This window comes from Parus major, chromosome 5 (genome assembly GCF_001522545.3).
Source record: "Parus major isolate Abel chromosome 5, Parus_major1.1, whole genome shotgun sequence".
Taxonomy (NCBI): Eukaryota; Metazoa; Chordata; class Aves; order Passeriformes; family Paridae; genus Parus; species Parus major.
Genome location: NC_031774.1, coordinates 41,677,399 through 41,700,326, shown reverse-complemented (window position 1 = coordinate 41,700,326; position 22,928 = coordinate 41,677,399). Strand labels below are relative to the sequence as shown.

Sequence of the window (22,928 nt, the reverse complement as noted above, 5' to 3'; positions counted from 1 at the left end):
ACAATCTCAGTTACTTCCTGGTGTATTGAGGTACAACTTGCCATCTTTTGGGATATTCTGTTCTTTCCTTATCCAGAAGTGACCCAATTATATGATCTTTTTCTTCTTTAGTTCATTTGAATACTGGAACAGTTGAATACTGTTCCAGTTTGGCCCCTACTGAATGGAATGACCTCTAATTGTAGTGCTGCTTTGTGGACTGAGTGGGCAGGGAGGGCCCTTTATCTGCTTTAGGGACTTTATCCTCTATCTGCTTCAGGGATTTCACTCCAAATTGCCATGGAGGGCTGCTCCTGTGGGCAGTTTGCATTCTTCTTACCTGTACTCAGCTGCACTGCAGATAAACTTAAGGAATCAGGTCTCTGGGGTATTAAATCAACACCTCTCCCAGGTGCCAGTTTCACAAAACAATCAACTCTCAATTATGCAGCATAATGGCAATGGTAGAATAACCCAAATAAAACAAAACCAAGACTTATACAAAAGGTAAATAAATTAAGCAGTAAGGATAGATTTAGTGTGCTCACCTTGGAAATGCTGGTAAGCAAATTCCTGTAGAGAGCAGAGGCAGCTTTAAGCAGGCAGAATGAGGCTGGGCATGAACCGTGCTCCATTCAGATGAGGTGATGTGGCCAGGAGTGATGGATGAAGGTAAGGCCTGGAGATCCACACCATGGATAATCCATTCAGAGAACACTGCAACTTGTGTGGAAAAATTAAATATTTTTTCATTAAACACATTATTTCTTTTAAAAAATGATGCTGCTGATCCTAATCAAAAAGTGTAAATAGACAAATAGACAGTGAATGCTCAATGGCATTTTAAGTGAGGGAATTGTTGCTGAGAGATGAGGGTGATTTTTCTCTTTGAAAAGAGAAAAAATGCAGGTTTATGAGACGCACAAATTCTTGTTTGGCTTTAATAAACAAATTTTGCCCAGGGTGGCAAGGCTAAGCTAAACTTTTCTCTTCCCCATCTCTAACCATATCACTCTGCAGCTGCACAATTCTCTGGGGATAAGCTCATGGACACACTAACTAGCTCTGAAACAAAAAGCTTCATTCTTTGGTTTTGGCAGTGAAAGCAGTGAGAAGCAGCAAGGCAGGCACACAGGTTGTGGTGAATGCTTTGGGATGATCTCTCCCATGAACCTCCTGGGGGTAGGACCAGAGCAGCAGCCTTGCTTGCCTGTCACTCCGAGGTACTCTTTCACAGCTGTGCTGCAATGAGTAACTGCATTCAAAATAGTCTTGCTTATCTGGAGAAAATAAGGCTAAGTAACTTATCAATCAGTCTACTTGGTTTGTACTCTAGTGTCTTGAAATAGTGTGATTGAGTGCCACAGTAGCTTACACAGGCAATTAAGCAACAAGCAAGTGAAAACCTACACAAAAAAGTGAAGATTGTAAAATACACTCTCTGACATGCAGAAAGCTAGTGTGGATGCACTATAAAATGAGATTAGAGGAAGTGGCCTGAGCTGTAGTAACTCCACCTCAAATTTTCTGTGTTGAGATACAGTAATCAAGAGAGTTGAACTAAACAAATTTACTAGGGACTCATGTCCTAATCTTCATGCTACTGTGGTTGAAACTGTAAAGAAACATGATGCTATGCATGGTTTCGGTTTTGATGGCACTGATTTTTATAAACATTACAGAATATGAACCTCTATACCGATACTGTTGACTTTAGCCACATACAAGGTTTAGTAACAGTAAATGCTTTAAAGTTGTTGGCTTTGCTCATTCCACCTTGACAAATTATGGATGATATGTTTAATTTCCCATTACTGAACCTGACTGCTCCTTAGATTACGAGAGGACTTTTATTTTCTTTTGCTGATGAAGAACTGAGGTACATTGTAGGGCTGTGCCCAAATTATATAGGAAGGTATGGCAGAGCAGGTAAGTGAAATGAGCTTTAGCTGAACCCTATCTCAGTTCTTTAATGTGTAAATTCAACCCTGCCTAATTCTTCCTCATATATCAAATTCATCCAGTTTTTCTTCAAGAAAGAAAGTTTCAAGACTTCAAGGCTTTCTCAATGTCTCAAGGTCTGAAACATCAAGCCTTTCTTCCTTGTTTTGTGACCATCTGCAGGGAAATAGCAACAGACTGTTGGCTTCAATAGTGAGATTATGCTCTACATATCTGACTTTCACAAAAGATGCAAATAGTGATTTTTCTTGTATTTTTGATGTCTGAGAGAAATAAACACGGGGATTGATTGTTTCAGTCAAGAAGGAGAAAAACTATTAACTATTGTCAAGAAGTAGGGTTAAGCCTTCCATCTCTGTTGAAGGCTGCTAGACTCTACTGTCAAGCTGACTAGAAGCACCTTATGCCCTGCAGAGACAGGCTGTTTCTGAAGAGAGTAATGAGAAAAACTGTATTTCTACATTTATTTACTCAAAAGATTTATGACTTTATAGCTGTATTAGGGAGTTATTGTCCATTTTTTGACCGAAGCTCCCAAACACACAATCTGTTGTAGTTCTGTTTAACTCTCCCCACACAGTATGCTTTATAGGCAAGAAAGGTGACACAGTAAACATGAATTACACCAGTGCTCCATGGGCTTCCTGCTCGGCTCCCAATGCACTTCAAAGCTCTGTAGCTGTCTGGTCTCCAGCTGTCATACAAACAACCTCTTCACCCATGAAGCATGCTGTGGGTAGGGGCAGTTGTTTCACAGGAACCCAGAATACATTGTGTTCCCAGGGTAAGTTCTTGCCTGACTTTACCTCCAGGGAACAGGAAGAGCCTGAGCTGGACTGTCCTCAGAGCTGTTTGCAAACTGTTCTCAGAAACAATGGCTGATGATTCATCTGGCACTGTCATCAACAATCTCCAGGCCTGCCGTTTAACAGACCTTCCCAAAATAAAGAAAGGGGACCTTCCCAGACAGAATCATGTATTTTTTAAGAGGTGGATCTACAGAAGAGTAACTTAGGCTTAAGAGTGCTTGTAATCAAGTGATTACATATGCTTGCCTGAGGTCAGACAGTAAGCGAGTTTAGCAGCTCTGGGGACCCTTGTTCCTGTCTTGTGCTCACATGACATGAGCACACTGACTCACCCATGTGTGGGGATATATAAATGCTTTCTTATAACGTGTTTTTGCAAGTTTTAGTAATAAAGCCAGATCTGTGAGGCTGCAATCCTCCTATGGCAACAGAACACTGTCATCACTGACATTTGACTTAAAAATAGTTTGAAAAAGAAGCTCAGTCTTTTTTTTTGTTTGTTTGTTTTGTTTATGCTAGTGATGCAGAAGGTCACTGGTCTAATGTGTGCAACCTTTAAAAGTTATTTCTATGAGTAAACATTTGGTGGAAGATATCCTGTCTGGGTGATATCTTTTGCGAATGCCTGAAATTAAGCTACCTAAACAAACTTTTCTTTGGTGAGAACAAGACATGGGGTGGCTTTTCCTAGAGGTGTAAAACCCAGTAGATCACAGGCCAAGTGATACTACGAAGTCTGAAAGTTAAAGACCCCAGAGTAGGGAAGATTGATGGTGTTTACCTTCAGCATTTGCTAGCAGTGAAAGGATAGAGATGACTGATGAAGACTAAGATATATTAATGAAGTGAGCTTGTACTGCTCATCAAGGATGTGAGTTGACAGAAGCTAGATATCATGCTGGCATCTCTGGGAATGAAATGTATCTGGTGAGGAGAGGCTACGTAAGCACATAGTGAAGACATCCACTAAAACCCAAAATTATGGATGTCTGCAACAGGAAATACATTAAATATTTACCTAAGGGATTTAGAACCATGCTAAAAAAACCTAAACAAACTTGTATACTGTAACCCCCCAAAAAATCATGTGAGAAGAGGACTAAGTATTGGACTAAAAAGGTAAAACAATGAGATGTGCAAATGAACAAGAAACCTTCAGCATGGGGTTGAAGGGGATACTTCCAGTTGTTAAAGTACTAATGGCTCTGCCAGATGATTCTTTCTGTTTTTTCTTTACAAGCTTTTAACCAAAAATTAGTTAACCTTAGTAGACTAGTGGAATAAAAAATAATTAGACTAGTGGAATAAATAGCTATTGTAGGGGAATATTAAAGTCCTTGAACCTCAGTTGATTTAACAGCATTTAAGGCTGAAGCATATATTTTTTTAAGCAGGGAACGTTAGCTTCAAAAACCCAAATCCATAAAAAACTTTTCTCTCTTATCTCCTTTTCTTACATATCAGTTGGTGAAGTCAGTTATAGATGTTCACTTATGTTCTCAAGAAAACAGCAAAAGGTATTTAAACACTATACATGTACTTCAGGCAGGTGGAAGAAAAAGGTTACAGAAATGTGCCCTGTCTTGGGATGCATCAACTCACACACCTTCCTGTAAAAAAAATAAAACAGACAAAGAAAAAAAAACCAACCGTGAGAAAAAAAACCCTATCAATAACAGAAGTCTATGTTGCTGTGTCACCTTTCATGTCACATGGAAATACTTCTTCCAAAATTTGGAAGTATGTTGTAAGAACATTCAGAAACATATTGGGTTTTTTCTTTCTCCTTTTCAAAGCAAAGCAAAGTTCCACCCTTGCTCTGTGTCTCTTTTTTTCTCCTCTCTCTTAAGGGGAAAAAAAAAAAAAAAAAGTTTTGAGAATTTCATTTTTTCTATTCACTGCAGTCCTGGCCAAAGTAAAGCCCTCTTTTACATTGACGTCAAGATCTTTACTAAGATTAGGGTTTCATTTCTCTATTGCAGCAATTAGCTAGGGAATGTATAAAAGGCTTCAGGGAAGCAAGCTAGGACTCCAGAGGGGAGAGCACTTTGCACCATAGGCAGATAGCAAAGAGAGAGTGCGAGAGGAGGAAGGCAGGAATACAGAGACGCAGAGTAGGAGGGGGGGACGGGGGAGGCAGAGAGGGAAAGAGAGGGAGGGAAGCAGGGAGGAAGGAACAGAAAGTTTATGTACATAAACCTTTTTTTTTTTTTTTTTTAAGTATTGTTGCACCTAGTAGCTAGCTTTACTGACACAGAAATGAGAGGACTGTTCAGTGCTTAAATATCCGAGAAACAATGGGATAGTGCAGGAAAGTTAACAATTAACAGTCTCAGCTTAAATTTTGTAACTGCAGGGAACTGGAAACACAGCTGCCTCTCTCTTCAGCAAAATCGGGTCTCCTGGTTAAGAGAAGAATTTCTGTTAACATCTAAATTTCTGAAAAATAAGCAGCTTGCAGTTGAATGAGTATCGTGCAGTTATGGTTTTAACCAGCCTGCTCATACTTAACTATCTCTGTTTATTTTAAATAGAGCAGCCGTGAAAGGGGTAATGAGGCTTTTGAAATGCCTTTTGCTTTACTCTTTTAAATGAGGGTACAGAGCAATAAAAAGAGTTGAAGGTATCCGGCTGAAGAGAAGCGGCAAGGAAGATGGGTCTGCTAAGTGTGGATTTGTTGATCACGCTTCAGATCTTGCCGGTCTTTTTCTCCAATTGCCTCTTTCTCGCGCTCTATGACTCTGTGATTCTCCTGAAGCACATGGTTCTGTTTCTGAGCCGCTCTAAGTCTGGGCGCGGTGAGTGGCGGAGGATGCTGACCTCGGAGGGGCTGCGCTGCGTCTGGAACAGCTTCCTCCTGGACGCCTACAAGCAGGTGGGTCCGGGGGATGGGGACCGCCGGGCTGGGCTGCCGGAGCCGGGATGAGCATCCCGCTTGCCAGCGGAGAAGGGAAGGGAATGACGGTGCGGTGCGAGCCATCACCCCTCTCATGTTAAGTTTGATGGGAGAGGTATAAGCTGAAAGTCGGGGTTAAGGATTCATGGAATGCTGGAGCTGCTGACTCCCTGCGCCAGCTCTCAGTGCAACCTTGGCAGTGGCACTTAGTTTAGGTGTGCCTCAGTTTCCCCAACAGCATGAATAATAATCTTCATATTTCTAAAGTATTTAAAGATCTTCGTTTAAGGGTAATTGTAAAATTCTGTAGATGTTTGCACAGCTGTAGTTTATTATTGCCATGTGAGCTCCCCAGTTATTGTAAAAAGGCTGCATCTTCAGATAGAGCTCTACATAGATAGATGTTAGCTATGTAATGAGAGTAGTTTTACCTTGAGTAAAATATAGAAATGAACCACTGTCATTACACTGGCATTTTTTATTACTCATAGGTTAACTTTAATATTGGAGGAAGTATCCAAGTAATAGTAAAACTGTACTCAAATTGAAAAAGTGACATTTTTCCTTCATGAAAGCAGTGACAGAGGGACATTCAGAGATTAAAAATGAACTTGACTACCTGTTGGACAGCTGCCTGGTGATTTAAGTTAATAAAGCCAGTAACAGTTATGCAACATGTACTTTTCTTTTCCTTTTAAGATTTCTTACAAACATTACTCAGTGGTACTGCCCAGGTCTCGTAAGGTAGCTAGAACTACCCTTTATAGATTGAAAAGGTGGACCCAAAACCATGAAATTTCTTGCACAGACCACCCAGTCAGTAAGTAGAACTGGATTCAGAGCTCTGTGGCTTTCAAAACAGTGCTTAGTCTGTTAATTTGTTGTCTTATTTAGACCATCTAACTTAACATACTCCATGTGATGTCATAGGGGTCCTGTCCAAATGGTACTCTTCTGAAAATACATTTATTTTCAAAGGAAAATACATTTATTTTTGTATTGCCTTCCCTTCAATTCGCTTTCACACCTCTGCAATACCCTTTGTGTTTGCTCTTATCTAAAAATGTGAAGAGCTTGTGATGGTGGTGTTTGCTGGCTTTGTGATATGGAATACCATCTGGTTAGCCTGAAACTCGAGCCATGGGGACATTAATTTTCAGTGTAAGACAAATATAAATAACTTTAGCTTTTGCCAAATGGGTCAACCTCTTACTGCCACGCCAGGAATCATTCAGCTGGCTACCCAAATAAAATAATGCTGAATGAAGCCCACTATTCTCCTAGCCCTTCTAGTCTTTGTTTTTATTCTCTTCATAGACATTAAATAAGTACATTTTACAGTGGCCTTGTTAAATGGGTCACTGAACACAATTGTTCCCATTTTACAGACAAGGCAAGGCAGGACAGTTAACACTTGGTCAAGGCTCCAGTGGAAGTTGGTAGCACAACTCTGCAACAGTCAAGTTTTGAGTTCCCATATTTGCAACCTATATGTGGCCTGGGGTCTGGAGAAGTTGGGAAGCTGTAAGAAACCTTATATCCATGAGCTATTTTCAATCTCTTTTTGCTTAAATTATGCAAAATTATTTAAAATTAAGGTATTATATGTCTTTCTATAGTCTCCAAAGTCATGCTTTGCCTTTCTTTCAGTATCCTTGATGTGGAAGTGACAGGAATGGTGACTGTGCTATTTTTGGTGTTGGCAATGAAACTCATACCTTGAACTTTGGCAATTTTATTCTCTCCCTTATCATGATCAAATCACCTGTGTTGTTCAGGTCAATCAGGCCATAAGGTTCCTAGAATGAACTCTGTGCCTCAATGAACTCAGCAGAAAAATGCATATCAACACAACCAAATTTTATCACCTTGTTCCAAAAAGAGGAAAAAGTCCCTTCATGGCAGCTATCCTTAAGACAGAATGAATTGATCAACAATTCATGGAAAGACTGTTTTACTTAATAGAATTATGGGCCATAAGGACAGAAGATTATTGGAAACTCTTGATTGTCATGGAAAGATAATTAAGTATAAAGGGAACAAAAGGAACTGAGGAGCAGTATTGGAAGAAGACTCATCATCTCCACAATAGATGAGAATCTTTTGCTGCTTCTGTAAGGAAAAAAATAGGAAAAAAGTTTCATCTCAAAAGTTGTACTAGTAGATTTGAAAAAGATTGAAACATACTCTGCTTTGTAACATATTTAAGAAGCACAAGAAATAGTGAAATATATCAAAGAATGTCCTACAAAGCAAATTTTTCCTTAAATCACCCTTTTCTAGATCCTGAATAGAACTACCCTGTTGTGATAGCCTACTCAGATACAATAGGTGAGAAATTAAAATGTTATGGAATCGGGACATTATGCAGCATGGCAAAATGTAGCTGATAACATAACCATGATTGCTAGTTGCTCCAACTTACCAGCAGAAGCCAGGTATTAGAGAATTACTTTAAAAGGTATTTAAACTCATTCCACTGAGTGGTGTTTATGAAAAAAATCATCATTTTTCATGTAGAATAACAGAATTGCAGATGTCTGAGATAACCAGAGCCAGACTGCTAGTTAGCAGAAGACTGGATCAAAGAAGTAACTGTGCTTGGTTTTACTGTGTTTTGTGTCATTCACACAGAATTCTTCCTGAATACATTTCATAATATTTTTCACAAAATTGCTTTTAGTTTATGTGAAATTTCTATTCAAAGAAAAAATTATTGGAAAACACTTTGGGAAGATACTACATTCTGAATTAAGGTAAATTTATTACAAGAAGGACCTTTGCCTCAAAAGCATATGTTGTCCCAGAATTGAATTTTTTTTTTTTTTTTGAGGCTAGTGTGTACAAGATAAGATCTTGTAATGGTTAGAGTATATTTCAAACAAACTATTCTGATTTACTTTCTCATTGTCTAGAAAACCTTAATAATAACTCTTCCAAATTTCAACTATTTTTCTGCTTTTTGTTGTTGTTAAGCATTACTCCACATCATTTTTTGGTGAGGGCAATTATTTCATAGGCAAGATTACCTAGCAACAGTTGAAGATATTAACACCATCAGTGAGGAAACAGTGCAAAGTTTGTTGCATTGTATGTAAAGTATATTCAATATTCTTTTTTATTGGAACATTCTATATGACTGGTTTTCTCCACATTTTAAAATCCTTCTAGAATCAAAATAACTACTTTTTTTTGTTTATTTTTAATGTAAATTTTACTAATTAATAATATATTTATTTTTACTTCCTTAGCTCCGAGTTCAATATCAGCCTCAGTGTTGATATTGTCTACACTCACCAGCTTGGTGATTTATAGACCATCCTCCTATTATTTTCCAAGAGGCAAGTGTGTCTTCAAAGGGAGTCTTTAGGACCAAGCTGATCATCATAACAGAGATAAATAGAGCTAGTAGTCAAGTTAGACTAACTTTCTGTAACTGAACGAGTGCAAATGTTTTAAATATTATTTTTATATATGTATGTGTGTGTAGGTATTTACAGTTTTATATGTTTGCGTGTGTAAAAATCTATATATACCTATTTGTTGCTATATATATACATACCTATATGTAGAAAAAGGCAAAAGTGCACATATATAGGCATACATTTCCAGGAGTCAGTCCCTCTCATTTCTCCACATATGTATACACATATATATGTGTGTATGTACACATACATACAGATATGAATGCAGTCACAGCGATTGAAGAGAGAGAAAAAACACAACTTTTTGGGAGGGTGTTGGTATAACCATGATTTACAAAGGCCATTTCTACAAATGCCAGTGAGGTGTTTGTTTTCGCTTAAAGGATGTATACCCAATGTATCTCACATCTGCAAAAAATCCAGAGAAAAAAAGCTGGAGAAGTTGTGGGGGAAAAAAAAATTAAGAGCTTTTTTTTACCAGTTAAGTTCTATGCTTTATTTAGTAGTGGGATGAATATGTATTCTAAGATACCAAAAGTGAGAAATTGTTATCTCAAAATGCTTTTAAACCAGGTTAAATAATGGTTGTACCCATCAGAGATGGCCAGTGGTCATGCTTCGTGCTGGGAGCTTTTCCAGTGCCAGATATGAGTTCTGCATTTCAGCAAGGCAGAGCTATCATTCATAGTCTCCAGTAGAAAGTATTAATGTTATCTTTGGGGAAATCATCCCTCTTCTCCACCTCAGAGTAAGGTAGTTACAGGGAAGACCTTAATGGCCTCTTCCTGCAGCAGCCCAGTATTTAGGAACGCTGTGATGTTCCTATGGGGGCGACGTGCACATGTGCACATACCCAGAGACGTGTGTAACCGTGCGTCACGGGCCTCAGAGGGGTGCTGGGATCTCAAGTGATGGATGGTGGTGGGTGTGTGTGTACTTGTACAGCTTTTTACTGTCTTTAGAATGGGCCAGCAGCAAGCTCTGGCATGACAGTCCCAACACAGGGGAATGGCTGGCACAGGATCCCGGGTTCATGGCGTAGGCCCAGCTCTGGATGTAGCAGCAAGTAGAGTGGTTCAGTAAACACCCAGTGAGATCTGCCTGGGTTTTCATGCAGGCAGTTAAATTACCTTTGGCTGCTTTTTCCTGCCTGGTAGGTACATCATCTAAAATAAATCAGCATGCAAAGCAAAACAGTCCTAAACCTCACATGTTAAATGCATGCTGCACAACATTATCACTAAGATATATGTGAAAGTAATATAAAAGCATGATCCTGCTCTTTGGCTGTCCAGTAACTCTTTGCTTTCTGGGGAAATGCTTTAAAGGTTGAAACAAGGACACAACATTCATACTTACTGTTTGTATTTATTTTGTCTGGCAAGGTAAGGAATTGTCTCTGCATTTGACAGTGATAAAGGGAATTTGTGAAAGAAAATCTGTTGTATAATTTCAGGTTTTATAACTACACATTGTGTGGTATTAAAAATACTTTATTGGTTTTACAAAGTTCAACTTTAGCAGAATAGTTTTCATTGACATTTGCAAATGAGAACAAGCTTGAAAGAAGTGAGAAAAACAAAACTGAACCAAGCCAGAATTAAAATTTCTCCTGCAAAGCTGGGAATGTAAATTCAACAAGATTTGGTCTTGTCATTGTGATTATTATTAAAACTTTCTCATTATTATTAATATATAATCATGTTTGTTGTAGTTGTGTCTGAGTATCAGCCTAGGCCAGGGACCCCTTGTACGAGGCACTGTCCCAAAAAGAGAATCAAACAGTTGGTCCCATGGAACTTGAGAGTTCAAACATGCAAAACAGACATAGAGTAGGAAAAGCAATATAAGGACTTTCATCCCACATGGGCTCTCATATAAAATTTCATTTTATAGATCTAAACTCACTTCTTCCACACCTCTTTGCACTGTTCCATTTTTACCCCTATGGGTTAAAAGACTGCAAGGAGTGCTTGCTTTGCTGTCAAAGCCTTGTGAAAACTCCATTTTGCTGTGATAGACAAAATTAGCTAATGGGCAGTATTCAGGAAGAGGATGGTACATGGTTCTTGAGTGCTGGCTCTCCCCCTCTGTCAAAACCACCACTGTGATTTCATACTCATAAAGCTGAGTAAAAAAAAAAAAAAAAGTAAAAACCCATCATCCAAATGAATATCGAATTCTCTTCATGTGCTGAGTAACAAAATCTGGTGAAGGCCTCTGCTATGCGTAGGTAGATTCCAGTGGCCACTGTGTAATAGGCCATGCTCCCATCTTGAGGGCAACATAAAGCCCTTAAGAAGCTTGCTCTTGGCTCCCCAGTCACAGGAACTAAAATTAACTGAGAAAGTGCAAAGCAAAAGGCTCCTTTATGCTTTCCTTGTGCCATGTATACTCATTTGTGGGACTGGTGGCTTTTAAATGGAGAGAGCAGCATTTGACTAGTTATTTTTATCTGGACTGTGCCTGGTTTGTTTGTCTCCCACTTGCCTTCGTCAGTTCCACATACCTGATCCTAAATAAAAGACTCTGGGAAAGCATGATCCAATTCTAGTCTCTACTGTCCAATTCAAGTAATTCAAGTTGCCACCTTCCCAAGACAAACTAAGTAGTCCTGCACCCTTAGTCTACTCCAAACAAGGGTCTACTGTGATTTTTGTCAACTGCACAACTCTGGGTCGTGAAAAATGAAAACAGAAATAATAGTTTGTAGAACTTGCCAACCAGAGTTAAATTATGATTTGGATGAAGCTGAATGGGTTCAAATCAAAGCAGAGAATTAAAAAAAAAACCTGCTAAAGGCTGCTGGGATTCAGTTCATTATCAATCACTGCCCTCCAGTCCCAAACACAACATGTCCATATTCAAATGACTAATATCATGAACTGTTAATTGTCTGGCAGCACCTGTTTTTTTTCGGGGATTGACACAACATGATGAGTCTGCCAAACTGTATGGAAATCCCTGATGCAGGGAATTAAAGCTGCATTCCAGTGCACAGGATCCCAGGAAGGCTATGCTGAAGTTGATAAAAGCAAAACGGGAAAAAAGAGGAGGTAAATGAGGAGACAATGTTTTGTCCAAAAACATTGTTCAATGTTTTTGAGGAGACATTATGGGGCATTACCTAGTCCTTATGGAAAATGTACTACAAACTTAGTAGTATGTGCTATTTCTAGCCTGCAGTTTATGAATAGGGCTTTCTCTCCTGCTCCCAGGTCTCCTTCATTTTGCAGGCTGTGTGCTAAGGCATCAGCAGTCTTGCTCCCTTTTCACTCTGCATGCAGACTGAGAACAGGATGTCAGGCAAACACGAAATCCTCACAAATGGTGCGAGTTGCTGCTTTGGTGCTGCTGCTTGCCCCTGCTGATGGCTGGGAGATTTGGTTGGCCTACCTTGCGTGTCCCATGCAGGCTGTGTGGGAGGGGATGCCTGCAGGCTGCTCAGTTTCTACCTCATTCACAAGGCTGGCACCGAATGGCCAAATATTCACGCACAAAAGTACGTGATTATGGAAATGCTGGATTGCGTGTGAGGGGAATTCTGCTGGTTTGTTTCTCAGAATTTATATTTTGCCTGCCTTTGTGTAAGATTTCAAAAGCAGTTTGGCTGAATACATGAGTGTTTTTGTTTGTTTTCTCATTGCGTTGATTTTCTTTTCCAAGAGCTATTTTTTCTTTCAATAAATAACAACAAAGAAGATGGCCAAGGCCTACAATGCAGATGATCAGCAAGGATGATATTGTCATCCTGTGTCAATCGGTTCAGAGTCTGGTGAAATAAACAGTCCCTTGGGAACGTCAGTGCTTCATCAAGACCAATTAGTGGATCTGCCGCTGCTGCTTATGTTTAAGCATTAACGACTGGGCAGGGCTGCTTTTTGGAGTGCCTGACACTGGCATGGAACAAGGCACCGACCTAATTACTTCTCTACAAGAGCAGAAAATGCCTCGTGAATGCCTGCTTGGCAAGGATGTCTCATTAAGGGGAAAAAACCCAACACAAGCACTCCTAGAAACAAAAATTAAAATGATAGGTAACCTGCGGCCATGAGACTTTCTTCATGGCTGTGGGAAATGAAGAGAAACTGCTGTAAGGTGATGTATAGCTGTACAGATGGATAAAGGCTTTGCTGTACTTTGTTTCCTAACTCCATCTATTTTTATAGTCCATAAGGAGTATGAGAGACAGAATAACTTTCATTGTTGAAGAACAGAAAATATGTTGTCATCTTTGGTATCAATGTTAAATAGGACTTGAAGGGCATTCCCATGTTGGTGTCTGTTGGAAGTTGTTTCATTAGTCTGTTTCTTCAGGGTTTGCAAACTGGCCTAGGAAATTAAAGGTTTGGTAGACCTGAGTGAGGAATTGGTAATGAGAAGCTTATGATATATAGCCTCTTTTTCTGCTTAAAATGATCAAGAAGAAAACTGTGGTTTCTCAGTTCAAGAGTGGTGGCCAGATATTTTCAGTCATGATAGTTTTGTTAAAAAAACAACTGAGGAGTAAGTAGTAAGAAAGAGCTGCTCAGATATTATTTTTGGTCCTAAGCAGCTCTGTTCATTCCTGATTTATAGGTACTTCTTTTTACCTTTATTTTTCTTCTCCTCTGAAGAGTGAGAGCAAATATAAGAAATTCAAAGTATATTGTTTAGTTAGTTTTGATTTGTGAGATAAATTACATGTCATTACTTCTTTTCTTTGACTGCATGAGCACACACTCTTAAATAGTGAGGTCCATTATTCATCTAGGGGGCTGGGTGAAGCACAAATACATGCCAGGCTTTGCCCAAAAGGCACATTTAGAGCAAGGTAGCTCTGAAAAAGCATGTATGGTCTTCAGGAACAGTTAAGATTTCTAGGTAAAAAGGGATCTAGTGTTTGTGTAGATATGCATGTGTTGTGTTTCTTGAGATGACCCTTTTATTGGTAGTCACCAATTTATCACAAATTGCAGAATTGTTTACTTGGCTTCTGGATTGAGTGCGGCTCTCAGGGTGATTGTATGGATGCCACATGATCTTCACCTGTGCATTTCTTTGTTCAGGTGCAGCCCTTTACCTTACTCCTGCTTTACCTATCTTATGTCACAGAATGGCAGAGAGAAATGATCAACAGCTGAACAGAAGACTACCTGCTAAGGTGTAGGTGGCCTTAAATGCTGTAAGATGCTTCACACTACTTCTTAAATGCAAGGGCCTGAGACTGTGAGCCTGCCTCTCCAGACAGATAATTTCTTCTCAAAAACTGGGATGTAGTTACTTTCTTTCTTTCAGTTCGGTGGACAGCACACTCACACATCAGGTCCTAAACTCAACAGTTTCAAGCCTTGCTTTCAAAGACAAAGCTGAGGCATTTCTTGAACTGTTACCAGCGCTCTAGCAGATAACAACGCTGCAGATGCAGGTTTACAGGGATGGGGGCAAAATGGGCTTTGCTTTCCCAGAGCATCATTATATCTCTTGACCGTGCTGCAGCCGCATATCCTGTGCTTCCAGTGGCATGATCCACCACATGCTTGGCCTGGTGAGATTTGCTTGTCTTAGGCCACCTTTCTTTCTGTAGTTCTCCTCCTTGCTGATCTCTGAGTCAGAATAGTGGCACGGTTGTGTTTCAATTTTCCCTATTTAAAAGGGTCAAATTAATGCTCATAATCATGTGCCAACATGCTGTGAGACATTCTCATATAGCTGCAAAGTCTGGAAGCATTAATGGCTGTGTCTTACAAACTTTTCTTTGATTAGACTCTTGCTTCTATTGTTATTCTGATGAAATAATGCAGTCATGAATAACTGCAGTTTTGTTCAAGATATCAGGTTTCCAAGGGAGAAATGGAGGATCCAGTATCAGCAATCTACTTGCCTATGCTCAGCAGCAACTGCATGAGTTCAGTATTCAGCTGTTCACTCAGCTTCTTACTCCATCTGACTCTTACATTGCATATGATATGCTATAATGCAGTGTAAAATTGAAGTGCACCAAAAATCAGTTGTTTAGTTAGTTTAAATCAGTCTCATATAGTGTAAACTTCTATAGACTTTAATTGCAGTGTAGCTTCAGAAAGAAATACATGAAATATAAAAGAATTCAGAATTTGGCCCTGTGTGTTTCCTTCAAAGCAGCAAGTCTGAAAATAATCAAATAGTCAGGGGACAGAGATAGAAAGAGGCAGGAAAAGACCAAAGGATAATTGCATTGCTGTACTAGAGGTTGATGTTAAATGTGTTGACATAGGAATTGCTGTGGCAGAGCTCATTAAAAATTAATCGAATTATGCAATAATGTTTTGTGGTTTTATAGCAGTTATCAGCTAAGGATCTTGGAGCCCTCTGCAGGCTCCACCTTATTCTGGCATTCCCTCCTGTGAGTTGCTTTTATCCTGTTGTTTGGGTTTTTTTCTATAGACATGCAAGCAGAAACGGTCAGGCAAAATGACCTTTCCACCACTGCCTTTTGGGTCTGAGTTAGATGTGAAGCTGGAGCTGAGAACACTTAATTTTCACCTCATCCTACTTAAGCCATGGTATAAACGTTCTCCTTTTCCTGCTGTTTTTTTCTCCAATCATCCTGTACAGAAACATTGCAGTAGAAGGAAATGTGTCACTCAATCAGTGATGAAATTACTGCAAAGGGGTTAGAAGAAATTTTAGAGAGCAGAGTCTTAGATGATTCACTGTCAAAGCAGTGTATATATTAAGTGGGCATCTGCAGAGATCTCTTGTGTTTGGTACTCTTGAATGTTTTCATTCTTGGACTGCAGGATGGAAGAGAATATACAAATCTGCAAATCTCTCAAAACTGAGAGGCACCGTGTGTGTCATGAAGATCAGGAATATAATGCAGAGTGATTTTTGAGAACTGGAAAAATGGCTTGAACTGCAGTTTGCTGGCTGAAAAGGGACCTAGGCTTTATAACACCTTACTAGCTAATCCCTAATCAACAGGCTACTGTTTTTCCCAAGCAGTCATGTTGTCTCATAAAAAGCAAGCATCTAGAATATATAAACAGGTGTAGTCTGTGAGCTACTTCATTACACAAAGTAATTGTCTGATTATACTGAAAATTAGTGAAAACGCTGTTGCAGTTTTGAATAGTGAGATTCAAGGATGATGTGAAACAAGTAGACAGAACTCATGGAAAATGTCAGTGGAAAAGCCCTATGTGTCACGGAGGAAAGTTAGAAGAAATTTGAGGCAGTCTGTCTGAAAGCAAATACAAGTCTCCAAGTACATAAGAGTGGACAGGACCAGCTGTGTAGTGGAAAGGACAGATCTCTAATCAAATTTTCTAACATGAATGAAGCAGCATATTTGTCAGAAGTACCAGACTTTCCAGAACTGTGAGCGCAGGTGGACAAGGTGACCATTTTGAAGCTGCTGCTTTGGATGATTTGCTCTGTCGCCATGTGACTCGTTAGGTGTATTCTGAACAGGTGACTCTTTGAAGAGAGTAGTCATAAGGATGCCGTACAAGCAAGTCACACTAACTTGCTATGTTTTAATTTGTTCTGCCCTCAGGTCAAACTGGGAGGAGAAGCCCCAAACTCCAGTGTAATCCACATAGCCAAAGACAGTGATGGCAGCAGTGGCAACTGGAAGAATGTTGGTGGCAAGTGTGGAACCAAATGCCACCTTCTGGACTTTGCCAACTCGGAGCGGCCGCTGGTCGTCAACTTTGGCTCAGCTACCTGACCACCGTTCACAAGCCAGCTGTCAGCCTTCAGCAAGCTGGTGGAGGAGTTCTCTGGTGTGGCTGACTTTCTGTTGGTCTACATCGATGAAGCTCACCCATCAGATGGCTGGGCTGCACCTGGAATCTCTCCCTCTTCTTTTGAAGTTAAGAAACACAGAAGCCAGGAAGAGAGATGTGCAGCTGCTCACCAGCTCCTAGAGCACTTTTCTTTGCCACCTCAGTGCCAAGTGGTGGCTGACTGCATGGACAACAATGCCAATGTGGCCTATGGGGTTTCATTTGAGCGAGTATGCATTGTGCAGAGACAAAAAATTGCCTACCTGGGGGGCAAAGGCCCCTTTTTCTACAACCTTCAAGAGGTCCGGCTTTGGCTGGAACAAAACTTCAGCAAAAGATGAAATCCATTCTCCACAGGAGTTATGTCACCAGATGTGTCCCTTTAAGGTGATGCAAAAGGGAAAAAAAAAAGAAAACCTATGCTAGTTTGAATAAACTCTTTCAGATGATTGCAGGAGAACACTTTTGATAACAATGTCGAGTGAATGTTAACTAGGAAAAGAAAATTTAAAAAATCTAGCTCCACAGAAACATTGCAAAGTAAAAAAAAATTCCACTCCTGCTCTTGCTATGGGACAAAAGAGATGAACAGGCTTCTCCAAAAAGATGCTGCTGGCAAGCAGGTAGGGTGGTTAGATAAGACCTGTTTCCCAGAAGCCCCAGTCCTAGGGTGAGGCAGAGAAAGCATTTCTGCTAGGAGGGCATTCCATGGAAAGGCAGTGCTGTACATTTAATCAGAAATGCTTCTTTACATTGGCCCCTGTGGCCAATGCAAGGAACCTGGGAGGAGCAGGGGTTTGCGATTACTTTGCATACAAATGCAGCGCAGTGTGGTGACTTTCCTCTCTTGGTAGAAAATTTATTGTTCAGAGACTTCAGGACCCACATGCAATGCATGGCACAGGCAGACTGGCTGCTCAGAGCAAGATGTACCTTTGTCTGCTGGTATTTGTACTCTCTGTGGACACCTCTGCACAGCATAACTATGCTTACATTAACTATATAATGCTACCTTACATGTTTGTATCCAGTGTGCAGGCCTGTGCCTGCTGAGAAAGGGGTTAAAATCTATGGAGTTGGACCAAAAAGTGATCAAATAAGCCCATTACTCTTTGAAATACCTGGACTAATTGTGACACAGCATTGAGAACCATCTAGAGCGTGCATCATGAGACAAAACTCAGCTGATGCCAACCAAACCCTTTGTTCTGAGAGCTGACAGCACACATTTATCAATGTTCTCTGGTTCTTGTCTGTTTCTTTACCCACCTCCATCTCTTTCTGTCTAGCAATAGCCTTATGGTAATTTCACTTCTAGCTTTTAAAAAAAAAATAACTTATTTCTCTCTCTCTCTTTTTTTTTTTTTTTAATGTGAGATAATGACCTTGCAGGTGTATTTTGGGGGACAGGGGAACTTATGCACAATTTTACCTCATTGAAATGGAAACCTATCCTGTCATTTACCTTGTTAAATGTAGTCATGCTGACTTTTACTGTCTTAGACACCTGAACCTAGTTTATAGCTATGTTAATCTGAAAGTTAAGTTGTTTGCAGCCTTCGAATTGATTAGCTGCAGTTCTACTACTGGATGAGCGGATAGTCTGTTTCACTCATGCTCTTGAAAACCTTCCCAGAAGAGAAACAGGGAGGACAAACAGTTTGAATTAATGTAAGCGTAAAAGATGGCAGAATTTTCATATGAATGAAGTATGAGGAATTAATTGTTATGTTGAAAGAGATACTGTGAACTTAGAGTATGCATTGAGTTTAGGTATTTCTAAAACTGAAATTATTTAATCAAGCCTGATGAAGAGGCAGATTTACAATGAGTTAACCTATTAGAGCTGACAAATGAAAACCCATATGGAGATGGACTATCCAAGTTTTCTCTCATCTTTGGCAGAAATATGAAACAGATAAACAAAATAAGTGTCAAAAATCAAATTAGTTCTTTTAATTTCTAATCCTGGCCATCGTCAAGAATATGATGTGTTGATACTGACATAAGAAAGGATAGAAAATCTGTAAGTGTTTTAATTTTCACAATGTCCATTAATATTGTGTATTTCCTCTAGCTTGGCTGTCAGTCAACTTAGCCAATGTAGGAGGAATTCGGAAATGTGTTTTCAAGCACAGATCTGAAATAATGACAGTAACATGGGTAATTTCTCCCGTACTCAGGTTCATGCTTCCCATTCTTCTCACATTTTCCTCCACACAGTGTTAAACATAGACATACTGCACTTACACAGCTGGTGATATGCATTGGAGAAGGGTGTAAAGAGTGCTCCTCAGATCTCCTGGTGAGCCTCACTTCTCAGAAGGCCTGTGTCTCTGTGTGTGTGCATTTATATATGCATCCATATGCATATAATACATTTTTATGTACGTGTATACATATGCATGCACATATAAATGGCCTTTAAGACCACAAATAATAATTACCCTGTCCTATCATTCATTAATGTTACTGTAAAGCATTGTTCTGTGTGGAAGATTGTTACAGATCCTCATGACTAACTGGGATATATAACTGAATTTTTAAAACTTATTGTCATAGAAACAGTAACATAGCCAAACTACATGGCTTATTTAATCCAGTGTCCTACCTCTGACTGTATCAGATGCTTCAGGGGAAGGTGCAATAATTTTTAACTTACTGAATTTTTATTAGATTCAGCCCATATTATTTTTGCCTCATCTAAAGTGATTGTTGATGTCTCATTATCCCTGATTCTGGGTTTTGAGATTTAAATATTTTGTGAGGCGGGGATTACTAAAATAAAAAAAAAAAAAATCCCGTTTAAGTTCAAAGAAAACCAAATGAAAACTGATTTTTTCTTTCATATTTAAATAGGCTGCTTTTCAATGTCATTCTCATCTTGCTGTTATATGCTAAACCACTGAACATAAGTGATCCCAATTTTTCTTCTGTATGTTGGTCATTATATAATCTATATAGAAATTTGCATATCTTTTTTTTAAGACAAACAATAACTCATATTCTGCTACAGATTCATACTCTTTCCTTGTCTCTGAATCTCTTCTGTTTTTGCTACACTGTTCTTTTACTCAGGTGAGTAAATATGTAGACATTAATCCAAGTGAAAATCTGTATTGATATACCCAGCACAACATCTTTTCCTTATTATATCATATTCTTCACTCATCTGAAACTTTTTTAATCCATAGCAACTTTGTAAAACTTAAACTAGTAAGTCTTTTCTTCTTTTCCTCATTATACCATTGAAGTTTATATGGGAAATGCTAGCCAAATGTTTAACACAGCTGTTGAAACATACCTTTAGTTCAGAGGAAGGAATAGGAATTAGTAATTCAGTTTGTTAATACCCATTTGCATATCTAAAGTTACAATTATTTTTCAAATCCATTTTTCTCCGTTTGAATTTCCATTAATTTGTTTTGTAATTCATGGAAGCTTCTTCATCAAACAGTACACAGGAATTATAAAAGTGGCTCCTGTAAATGGGAAAAACACATTGATATTCCACAAATAAAAATACACAATAACCTCATTTCTTTCTTGGCAACATGTATGACTGTCCTACCTAAAATTTAAAGATATTCCAGCCTCACTGATTATCAAGACAGAAATACATTTTGCAAAAGCTTGGGTTTCCCCAGAAAACTTCTGGTCAGAAATCAGGGCTTTTTTCAAAGTAAAATGGGCATAAAGGGGAAAAAAAAAAGGCAAAGAATTTCCTAGGAGGCTGACAGAAACATAATGTGTTTTATTTTCTTTTCAGTTTTTTAATTTTTTTTTTTTACAAAATTAAAACATTTTATTGAAAAGGTTTTAAATTAAATGCCATGCATTGTCCTCAATTGATAATAAAAATGGCCATATGTCAGATACTCAAAATTTTTGTAACAGTTGTTTTGGGTCCAGGTAGAGATTTTACTACCTTGCTAGCCTTGTCTAGTCTGCTGTGAGACTGGATTTGCTTCTGTCTCATTCTCACTGTGTCAGGGCACTATACCATATTACTTGAGGTGCTCCAGTGTGACATACATGTTGAGCAACAGCTCACAAAATAGGTGCCTGAAATCATTCTGGAAGGCTGCTGTATATAATAGAGACCCCAATACTGTGTCTCAACATTAGTATGGGAAACTTCCAGCATTTTTCATTTTGAGCAACGTAAAAAGCTGTTCTGGGCTATCATTCTACATTGTTCTGTGCTTAGCATCTGTATTTAGCACTGTATAAAAGGAATGTAAAACATTTTGTGCAGATGAGAAACTATAGCATTTTGCTCTTTCCTTGTGTAGACAATGACATAAATTTAAGGCAGCAGGAAAACATGCCACATCTATTAAAAAGAAGAAAATATATTACAAAATATGTTGTTAAACAACTGTCTGAACACTTTGAAAAACAAAATGCAGTGATTTTTTAGGAAGGTGATCTTGGTGGGGAAACCTACAGCACTTCTCAAAAAGGTATTTGTGCTATGCAGCCAGGTGTGTGCAGAGGGAATTTATGTTTCTGCATGTGTGAAAGTGGCTTTTCTGTGATGTGGAGTATAGATTTAAGAGTTTTTAAGACTTTCATTCAGTACTATAACCAAAGCAATAAGAGGTGTCAGGTAGGGAATATTGGCCAGTTTTGTACAACTCAACACCACATCTGTGACAAATCCATAATCAGCTGGGCCCAGCTTGGGGTCCTCAGTGAAGAGGGATTGGGGTGAGACAGGGGAGGCTTGTGTGCTTATGAAGATCACTAACAAAAGAGTGATTAACTCAGTTAGCGTTCAGATGCCCTCACACCAGCACTCCTCTGTGCACCTTAGTGGGTCTGTGTTTGAAAAAGGCGTCTCTTTGGGTCTGTTCACAAGATTGCCGTGGTGTAGGTGCCTGTGTGTACTATGTGTGTGTCATTGTTTAAATGTCAAAAATACACTGCAGGAGAGCCAGCAAAATTTTGTTACAATATGGTGCTCCATGAAATGTGCTTTCTAGATTTGTTTTTCTTGTATTATAATAAACGGTAAAGGAAAATATACCTCTTTCTGTGTTTTATTCTCATTGCTAATACACAGTGGAATCTTGACATTTGACCAAGGAAACTTTGAACTATATTTAATACAAAAGCTTATGCCACCCTGACTAGATCTTAAGCAATACTAGCAGAGTCCCTTATAAGTGGTGGAGCTAATTTACTACCTGACTACTCTCAACTCTTAAGAAAGGTAAAGGGGAGGGAAAAAGAGAGCTACAAGGACAGTAGTTGAGTCTGCACAGAACTGTACTGTTCAAAGAAAAGAAAAGTGCTTGAAGAAAGCATTTCAAGCTGTATACAGCACACAAAACCTGGGCAAATCGGTTATGAATGCGTCAGCTATAAATGCCACTCCCATTTCAATGTATAGGCAAAAGATCAAAAATAAAATTAAAACCACAGCTGAATAGCTGCTACAAGAAAAAATAAATCAAATGAAAAATGTGCAGCACCTTTTAAACAAACTCACTTTGTGATTTGTTTGTGTTTTAGAAATTCCCTCTTTGACATCTTTTGTTACAATAAATTTTAAAGGACCCTGCATCTAAGTACTACTTGTGAATATAGGTGAGAAAGAACTAAACAAATCACCAAAAGAAAAAACATAAAAAATATTATATCCTAGTTCCCCAAACAGAAATGTTCATTACAGTATACTTTATAGCCCTTGAAACAATCAAATAGGTAACTCTCTCTAGATTATCTAGTTCACATCACAAAAATAACTCCTAAAAGTACTGAAAGGAGAATTTTGAGTTGTGAGAATTTTCCTGTACCCTGGCTGTTAATGATTATGACCATTACATCAATTGTTGTTATGAGGAACTACTCAGTACTCTGGAAGAAATAAAAAATACCCCTCAGGTCTTGCTTCTTATTTCATAGCTGTGTAAATCAGGTGAAGGCAGGTGTGATGAAATAACAGTTTTACTAGAAAATAGAAACATTAATAAATAACTTGTTAACAAAAATTAGACTCTGAATGTTCCTCAATATTTGTGAGAGTGTTTTGTTTCATTTTGGAGATAGATAGATAGATAGATAGATAGATAGATAGATAGATAGATAGATAGATAGA

At 38.8% G+C, this 22,928-nt stretch overlaps 1 protein-coding gene across 2 annotated transcripts; it reads left to right on the top strand.

Annotated features, from left to right (window-relative positions):
- The first annotated feature begins 5,197 nt into the window (after nt 1–5,197).
- DIO2 (iodothyronine deiodinase 2) lies at nt 5,198–21,853 on the top strand. 2 transcript variants are annotated; one of them, XM_015631856.1, is made up of 2 exons: nt 5,198–5,625; nt 16,591–21,853. In XM_015631856.1, the coding sequence occupies exons 1-2, from the start codon at nt 5,404–5,406 to the stop codon at nt 17,206–17,208; spliced, it is 840 nt and encodes a 279-aa protein (XP_015487342.1). In that variant the 5' UTR covers nt 5,198–5,403; the 3' UTR covers nt 17,209–21,853. The 2 variants fall into 2 exon arrangements, with proteins under 2 accessions (XP_015487342.1, XP_015487343.1); XM_015631857.1 differs by having other exon boundaries at nt 16,591–17,163.
- The last annotated feature ends 1,075 nt before the right edge of the window (nt 21,854–22,928 follow it).